This window comes from Nicotiana attenuata, unplaced genomic scaffold, assembly GCF_001879085.1.
Source record: "Nicotiana attenuata strain UT unplaced genomic scaffold, NIATTr2, whole genome shotgun sequence".
In the NCBI taxonomy this organism is placed as follows: domain Eukaryota; kingdom Viridiplantae; phylum Streptophyta; class Magnoliopsida; order Solanales; family Solanaceae; genus Nicotiana; species Nicotiana attenuata.
The window spans coordinates 9,689-19,492 of record NW_017672096.1 but is presented as its reverse complement, the minus strand read 5'-3'; the positions used below and the strand labels follow the sequence as shown (position 1 = coordinate 19,492).

The window sequence follows — 9,804 nt, the reverse complement described above, 5'->3', positions numbered from 1 at the left end:
GTGTGTGTGTGGTGTTGTGTTGTGTGTGTGTNTGTGTGTGTGTACACTCTATATATATATTGTAAATACTTTTTTCCTAGCAAATTCAATTATTTTCGACTGACCGGGCAATTTTATATTTTGCCTTTTAAAAAAATCAAGTATTTGTACTAATAGGGCCACTAGCAAAAGAGTTTCTTAGGGGCCGTTTGGTACGCGTACTAAATTATCCCGAGAGATAATCCTGGGATTATAATCCATAGACTAATTTATCTCACATGGGAGACGGGATAATATAATCCCAAGTTTAATGGGATAAGTGAGATATCCTGTAGTAAGACTGTGATTAAATTTATATCATGTTTGGTTGACTATAAATTTATACCATGTTTGGTTGACTATAAATTTATACCGTCAACCAAACATGGTATAAATTTAATCTCACACCTTATCTACCTTATCCCGCATACCAAACGACCCCTTAAGGTTTAGTGAAAAAAGTTACTATCTCATACCTAGAATTGAATACGAAGAGTTAGTGAAGTAGTAGAGGTGTATAGATTAAAACGCTACAATCACATATGCAAGCAATTTGAAAAAAGTCTGTCCATTCATTATTAGATAATAAAGATCACCAATATTAATTTTAGCTTTGAGATACCATTTACAAATAGCGTAGATCCCTCCATAATTTTCGCAACCATATTCTTCATTTTCAATCAATTTCATATGATGTTTTGCTCATTAAAAACATATTGGGTCGTTGTTGTTGTTGTTTTACCCGTTAAAAAGCTACAGATGAAACCGAAATAATGCCTATTGTGATTCTTCAAAGCACGATTTGATGACAACATATAGCCATAAATTATTCTTGATACTTCAAAATCCTTTCACTATGACCACCGATTAGAAGGACAAAAAAGAATAACAAAATCTAATTTTAAAAACTGAAGATATCTTTTCACATATTTAGTTTTGAACGTATGCAGTGTTCTTAAATGTAGTTTGAATTGTCTTTTTGACATTCAAAGCAATCCAGTTTTTCGAGCTAAATCAGAGTATCATAACTCGTCTATGGAAAATTATATACACGCGCGCGCACACAAAAAAAAAATTGTTACAACATCGTTTCCTTCTTAAAAGATTTGGTTATATATCTCAATTCATGTTTCTAGGCACTCCCTGTATAGTGCACTATAACAATTTGAAGAACGAAATGATTTTCTGTTATTAGATTTATTCAAACCCTTGCTGAATATTTTAAACTGCAAAGTTACTTTGATTTTGACTACCTTTATTCATTGAGTAATTTCTAAATATGTAAATCGTTTTTATAAAAAAAAACAAATAGTTAATAAATTGACCTCACACCCCAAAATGCCACATTCCTTAGAGGAGGGGGCAGGATTGGAGGGGGAAGGAGGTTTTACTATTTAGGAAGAAGGGAAATTTTGCCCTTTTACAACACCATACTGAAAAAAAACAACAACAACGACCCAGTATAGTCCTACAAGTAGGGTCTGGAAAGGGTAGTGTGTACGTAAACCTTACCTCTACCCCGATGGGATGGAGAGGCTGTCTCCGAAAGACCCTCGGCTCAAGAAGACGAAACGACAAAAAGAGACAATATACAACACCATACTGAAAAAAAAGCTTTTATCTTCATTCGTATTTCTCCTTCCCAGTGGCATCCGTATAAGTTCTGTTTTTCCTTTCCTTTTAATACTTTAGTTCTCATTAAGACCGAATCCTAACAAACCAAAAGAGCTACTCCAGCCATATGATAGATGCTAAAACAATAAGCATAAGAAACAACGTAAGCTGAAAGTGGGCAACAGAAGATCGATCGTAGACCTCTCAGTTCTATTTTGCTGCACAAAAATAATCAAGGAGAAAATTGCAACTACACCAGATACCAAAAACGTTCTAGTTAGCGCAGCAGAAGTAAACGTTTGTGCTTTGTACCATAGCAAAATAACTATAACCAATCATGACTCGCACCATACTTAACGAAGCTTTGTGACAGCAGTCCAAAAGAAATATGACTGCAATTACATATTCAAAAACTCAAGCAACAATATAGGTTGCAAACCCAGATTTTACTCACCCCTTGAGCACTCATGTTTATATATTAATTGAACTACCAACTCTACGCTATCCAGGTGGTTTCAACTGACATCATTTGTAACAGAATGACCTCATAATAATCAACTTTTGACACTTCAATCCAACAGCTACTGTTAGACAGTCTTCTCAAAATGGCTCGCCAATGTCGACCGCTTCTGCTTTTCCTCCATCAAAGAGTCTTCTAAAACTGCCATACCAGGACCTGTACACATGTAAACCGGAGAACCACAGAATAGTGAAACTTCGGTAAACTGCAACAGAAATTATGCATAGGAAGAGAACTTGCTCATTCCCATCTCCTCAAGGTCCCAAGTTGAGTAAGGAGGCACTCAATATTGATGCTCTCGTCACGAACATTGAAGACCATGTGACCTTTGACTGAGCTAAAGTGGAATAAAGTTGAGATGGCTTCGACAATTAGTTGGAATTCCACTACACTTCTTCACATGGATCAATTGACTGGGTTGTTAGTACCTCAATATAACCTAAGGTGCCACCAATCTGAGGAACCAGAGGGGCAAAAGAAAAAAGGAGGGGGGGCCGGCGGGGGAAAGGGGGTGGGGGAACACATGACTTTCACGGCCGGGGCCCAGATTGCAGGCAAAACATTTCACAGGTTCAAAAGATGCAAGCTCGGACACACAAGTTGTAATAACTAGAGGTAAATCTACCAATGAAATTTTATTTCCATGAAAAGCATACAAAACTTTTGGGGTTAGAAAGATGGCAGTCCAAATGCCACATCAAACTGAGTTTTGAGTTAGCCAGACCAAACATGAGAATAGTGAATTTAAAAACATCACATAAAAAACAGAGATTAGCGTGTTGACAAGTTCCTATAGCTTACTTGTTTTTGACACAACATAACCAATTCCTCGTAAAGCTTGGATTTTACAATTCACATCCCATATTAACACATAAAAGAGAAAAAAAGAAGCATCCAACTGCAATTACATTTTAATTTTTCATACACGCATGCTGACATAACTGAAATTTAAATCTCACAAAATAGTTGAGGTACTTTGGGGGTTTAAAGATTCAATAAGAATGGTGCCTTTCTGGCTTTCGAGGGGAGAACTGGACCAAGTCACATAATCAGAAGGATTGGTCAAAGGGGAATTTTTCATCCCAAAGACATTTAAAGAATCAATCCCACGCTTCTGATTTTGCCAGTCCCAAGAGTAAAATTTTATACAAGAGAAAGCATAGGGCTATAAAATCTTCTCCACTTGACCTGCAAACTTTCTTTCAAAATGAAATGAGAGAGCAAAATGCAGAAACTTAACAAATGGATTTGAAGAATCACAGCAGAACACTTACAAAGGAAAGCCAAGCAGTTCACTCAACAAATAAACTGGAATTATTTTCTGCAGAATCTGCCTTCTTTCTAATGCAGAAGAAGACAAAAAAGGATAAGGTACTATGCACCCAAAATCCAGAAGACAATGAAAGCATTGTTTTCGTTCTTTGGGAAAAGAAAACCATCCTCTGCACTTCACTAATGAACATCCGCAAACAACAGCATAAGAAACATCGATCGAGTTACAAAGATCATTCTCCATTGTGTAAATTCTCACCCCCAAAAAAACAAAGGAAGCAAATAAAAGCAAATGTAAAAGAGGAACAAGCAGCAGTATGTTAAATGAAAACATAAAGAGCATTATCTGCATATAATTAACATAATGAAACTTAAAATTTACTCACCAAAAGCTTCACGCCACCCAAGCAACATGTCAAAAGCTTGTATTCTTCAAAATAGCAGTCTGCCAACATTGTGCAATCGATGTTCTTGCAGTCCGTTTGTGCCGGCTTCCATATGAGACTCATTGAACATCTTATACTTTCCTCAAAATAACCCAGAACCAGAAAAACTAGTTTGTCCAATTTCCAAGATCCATAATGGGCTATTTATTCTAGGCTTAGGTTAACAAAACCTACCCAACTAGACACATGAATTCTTTTTAAAAGGTAAATTAGATTTTTAGACACATGGAAAACCTAATAAACAGGACGAGCCATAACTCGAAAGAAAAAAAAAAGAGAAACATTTTTTTTGAGAAAGCAGGGAGAAAGATTTATTTTGGTTCTAGTTTCATGAGTTAACAGTTAAACTTGTCAACCACATCACAAGTACTTTTAAGACTTACAGAAGATACAAATACTTGTTGATGAAGGGCATTGTGATCCAAAGAAGCTCCAATAGGTTAATGGTTAATAAGCCTTTCCTTATGTTTATGCCAAGAGGACATGTATGCGCATCTTAACTTTAGCCTTCATTAGGTATGTCATATGTTGTTATGTGGAGCAGGATTAATAAAATTACTGATAAGTGGGGAAACACCTCACAGGTAACAAGGTCTGCTAAAGGGAAAATAACAATCAAGAAGTGAATTTTATCCCTAAAGCAGCACGAGCAGACATCAGCTTTCTTTAGACATACAAATGCATTCTTCTATGACCAAACAGTAGTTATTCTGACAATTCAAATAGAAAAGAAAAAGGAAAGCAATGTAATGAGAGATAAACTTCCATAAGCTGTTTGTACGCAAGGGAGCTGTCAAAACACATCCTAAGGAATCTTAAATGAACTTCAATTGCCTTTTGCCCATTATTTTCATTCTCAGATACTACAGACAAGTAAAAGGAAATAAGAAACCATTACATATATATGTGAGGACAACATTTATAGTTGAACTGAAAATAATGGACAATGACAAGTTCCTGTGAGATTTCTATTCCTCAATTACATGTCCATATCAAGATAATCGTCATGAACTAGTTCTTCAATAATAAACCTTCACACCTTTTCCAACGTTTGCTGCTAGCTTAAGAGGTTCTCTCCTCATGACTGCTTTCAGAACTCAAAGCTAAACGTAGCAACTTATGCTCAATAGTATGAACACATTGAATTGTGTTTTTCTTAAGCAAATACAATTTTAATAGGTAGATCTGTTGTTTCCATTTTCAACAACAGCAAATCTGAACTAACTCAAGAGATGACTGGAAAGGATTTTTATTACAAGCAACCAACAAAATTCTCTCTAGCCCCAGTGGAACAAGAATCTCAATGACACCATCACAACTCATTATAGTTGTTTGACAAATCAAATATTCACAGATTGATACAATTCATAGATTTGGTCATTAGTATTATTAATGACTTAATAGAAATTCCAAAAATGTGCGTAAAATTTAAAGATTACCAACATTTAATTTTGCCAAAACTTTCCGAGAAAAATCCTGGTGATTTTAGTACACACAGTCAAAGCAGGTCTCTTCATTGATAACAATTGAATTCAAATTAGCAGACAAAATTCTAAATACTCTGCACTTAGATTGAGACTTATCTTTCAAAAAAGAGTTCTTACTTAAATTGGACTCATTTATTGATTCTCAAAATATCAACGAGGTTGCACATACCTGTTATTATTGTGTCATAACACATAAGTAAGATATATGGGATCAGGATACGCAACCATATGAACCAAATGAACATTAAAACAGTCTTATTTTCTCCAAATTTTCCTTGTTTCTGAAATAGGACTTAGATTTTAGAGCCAACAGGTCAAACTAGACATTGACCAAAACAAACCTGAATAAGCTAGATTGATTTCCTTGTCTTCTTTATTCTTTTCCTACATCAAGATAAGTTGATTAGCTTGTTGAGTTACTAAGGATATCTATCTACATGATAATTTTCAAACCATAGAATCATTTCATGTATCTCCGTCCAATCTCACTCAGAAGCCATAGAAATAAGCCATTATTCGTACATCAACACTAAGGTAATACCATATCGACAATAGTTAGAGTTCCAAATTGCCACCTCCAACTAGAAGCTTTTGCCACCTTCATCAAAAAGGAAAAAAACAAGTAAATAAAAACTAGAACTTTTTGCCACATTCTCAAAACAATTTTGTCAATGTCCGAGCTCTAGTTGTGGAAGGAGGAAAAGATAAGAAGGTATCAGCCACAACTGATTTTACTATGGGACGGCACAGGATGTTCCATTATGATTCTCTAGGTTTGAAGCACAGATCTTTGAGGCAACTCCAACTTATGTCTTCTGCGCTTTTTCTTCAAATGCTACCTACCAATTGCTTATGGAAACACATAAATATTTATAACGCTTGTGAGTGCATTCTTTAATACACACGAGAAGATTTTTCCAAAGAGACCATTTCAATCCCAAATTAATACAGCTAACAGAGACAGATTTACCCAATCTTGCTTGTTATTTGGAAATTCAAATTATAACCGTCCTTATTCTTTACTTAACCATCAATAGTTTGCAAAGAAATCAAAAGTTGTATACCGTGTTTTAAAGATAAGTATGTCAGTTAAGGAATAAGTAGTCTACTTTCGGTTTTAGCACAATCGAAGGCCAAATGTGACTTTCGGTTCAATGAGTTATACGAAGAATGAACAAAGAAGGTAATGCTTCTTGAAGCCAAATGTTATTGTGGAACAAGTCTCCTGTTATCTACAGTATTAGTTAGATATTACTCTTTTCGGATTTAAGTGACACTCTTTCCCTTTCGGAACTTTCCAAAATTTGTTTAACACCATTCTGCAACGCTACAGATATATGCACAATGGTTTAGTAGTATGTTTTTATAGAACTCCAGTTTTTCTATAATAGACTGCATATAGAAATAGTTTTGCAATAATTACAATGACAAAAAAGCAGCACAATTCAGTAATTATCTGCTATATGCATCTCAGCAATAAAATCAATAGAGCAGCAGTATATACTATAAATGCAAGATAATAAAGGTGACGACTAACTCAGATATGAAAAACGAAGTTGAAGTTTTGAAAATTTATGACAAGTCAAATCACTATCTAATGTATGTGCAAAGAAGCCCATAGGCTGTACTTTACAGAATTACAACAGCAAAGACAACAAAGAGGTTGCCAGATGTTTCAACCTTTTGTTTACACAAATATACAACCCACTTCTAACATTATAGTATGAAAAATGGAACAGAAGACTCAGAATTAAGTTAGAGTGGGTCACCAGCTGTAAGATCTCTAAACAATCTCCCCAGGCTTGAATCCGCTGTCACCACAATCTGTGCCGGAGTCCAGTTCACAGGGCGAATCAAACCATTTAGGGTTCTCTGGGTAGAAGTTCTCTACAACGAAACCTACATCTGTATCTATACTCTCATCATGCCTTAAGGGCTTGGTCAGTTTAGAATTCCCACACTCAAGAATGCGCTTCTGATCAAACTCATTGCATTCCAATGGTTTCTCTGATTTACAAGACTCACCCAGTAGATCCTTCTCGTTCCTACAACCTGACCTTATCTGATCCCAAGATGCAACCTCCCCAAGTGTCCTCCCGAAGCTGTCTTCATCTTCCTCGATGAGCTCTGCATCCTTACCATCCTCATAAATGCGATGATGATGATGATGAGCGCCCCAATCCGCCAAATCATTTTGCCCAACCAAGAGATCATCCGAGATCGGCTTATCTGAGAGCAATCCAACTGACTTTGATCCATATTCTCTCACATTCCTAAGCTTATTCACAAAATCAAACAATTCACGAGATACCGAGCACAATAACTCATGAGGAACTTTCCCGATCTGGCCCTCAAGTAGCCCAATCTCATTCCTTGCTTCCTGCATTTGCTGCAAAATCGAATGTTGCAGATCTCCACCATCCTTCCCAAGGAACCCAAAGTCTTCATTTTCTGCTTCATCACCCATCCCATACACTGTTTCCTGATCCATCAAGAACCCTCCTTTATGCCCAACAACTCGATGCATTATCCTCGCATTCCCATCCAAAGGGCCAGGTTCATGCCCCGAGTGCACCGCATACAACTTAAAGACTGCTGTCCCTTCCTCCTGATAGACAAATGTCTTATCCTTCTCATTATAATTCGATATTGGAACTATCGCCCTGATACGAAACCCACACCCACACCTTTTTGACGCGTAAGGCTCCCTCTTTAAAATCCTCGATTTCTTCGAGGATGCAGGCTCTCCTGCTCGATGACACGCGTAATCTTTAACCTCAGCCATAAATGGCTTATACCTTATATATTTCTGTCTAATACACAACACCACTTTATACTTGGCAGCTAATTGCTGTAATCTAACTGGCACTTCCTTTGCTGGTACATCGAATGATTCAGTATACTCGAACCTACGCCTCTTAGTACGTGGCGCAGACTCAGAGCACACGGGGCACACCTCAACACAGACCCTAATATAACTCTCAGGTATGCCATAAAATTTAGCACCTACAGTCCAAACCTGCTTGATTTTTTCTATAGTGTCTTTGAGACCTAAGTGTTTTAAATCAGCGTCACGGTGAAAGCTTGTGACTATATCATGCCATTGATCAACATGGGAAACAAATTGACTCGAATTATTCTTGAAACACAGTAATTCATTACCATTCACGGGGTCGATACTCACGACGAGCTTGTCCTGTATCCGCTTCCAGGCCGTAAGGTACGCCGTGTCCTCATTCCGGTCCTTCCACACCAGGCGCCAGCTCTGGAGCACCGACGCCGGCGTGACAGATCGGATTTCCTCCGGCGTGGCGACGCGACCCTCAAGGAGGCAGCGTATCATCAAGGCATGCGATTCCTTGTTAAATGTGTAGAATTGAGATGAAATGTGGGGTTCCGGGCTTATATACGCCGCCGCCGATGCACCCGCCGTATGCCGGTGGCGTTTCTCCGCCTTATTTTTATCGCCGGACTTTCCCAAACCTAAATTAGGGTTAGGGTTAGGGTTTTCAGAAATGATACCGTTTTGATGTTCCAATTGAGGTAGCGACGACTGAATTAGCTGATGTTGATCGGGGTCGGAGGAACTATGACTAGCAGCGTCGTCATCTTCGTCGCGGAAAAAACCGATATCAGAAAAGAACGGTTCTTCATCGTCCTGGTGAAGAATAGACGGCTGAGATTGATCCAAGATTTGGTGATGTTGCGGGTCCAAGTGATGGTGGAATAGATCTTCTGCTTCAACTTTGCTAGGATTCATGGTTGTCGGAAGAAGAAACAGTGCTAAAAGTGTTTGGTCTCTCTCTCGGAGAAATCGAAGGTTCTCTCTAAGTGGGTCAGTTGGGTTTCTGACACATACTTTCCTCACATTCTTGATTTCTCCATCACTGTTTGCTTCTGTTTCAGAATACGATCAGTGGTGGTTGCGGGGAAAGACAAAAAGAACATAGAGAGAGAGGAAAGTGACTGACTTATGTGGAACTTCGACTCTTTGACTCATGTCAAACATGCAACTACCTTTGTTGTTTGGGAGTTCGTGAGTTTTGAAATGTTTCTAAGGTTTTGCGCCTCTTTGCCCCTTTTTATATGTGGTTTCCTTCAATTTCATACTGTTGATCTTCTTTGTTTCAAGCCGTGGTTTTCCTGTCTCAAATGATGAAATTTGTGAAGGGTTTTTTTGTGATCTTTGTTCCCCTGTTGCTGAGAAAAAATACGTTTGATGGATCTTTTTTAATTTCTCATTTGACATGGATCATTTTGGGAAAGATTTCTTTACCGTATAAAATTATTACATATAAAAAAATAGATAATTAATTCTTTTGAGAGGCCGAGAATGTTACGTTAAAAGAATTTAGAGTATTCAGGATTGAATATATCAGTTCTCTTGGACTGCGAGAGTCTTACATAAAAAACCATCAAGGAGTATTTTGAATGAGTAAGATCTTTT

General features: G+C 37.4%; 1 protein-coding gene across 1 annotated transcript; it reads right to left on the bottom strand.

Moving 5' to 3' along the window:
- Positions 1-6,874: 6,874 nt before the first annotated feature.
- Positions 6,875-9,522, bottom strand: LOC109211777. Its single transcript, XM_019375349.1, has one exon. The coding sequence runs from the start codon at positions 9,115-9,117 to the stop codon at positions 7,141-7,143; it is 1,977 nt and encodes a 658-aa protein (XP_019230894.1). The 5' UTR covers positions 9,118-9,522; the 3' UTR covers positions 6,875-7,140.
- Positions 9,523-9,804: the final 282 nt, after the last annotated feature.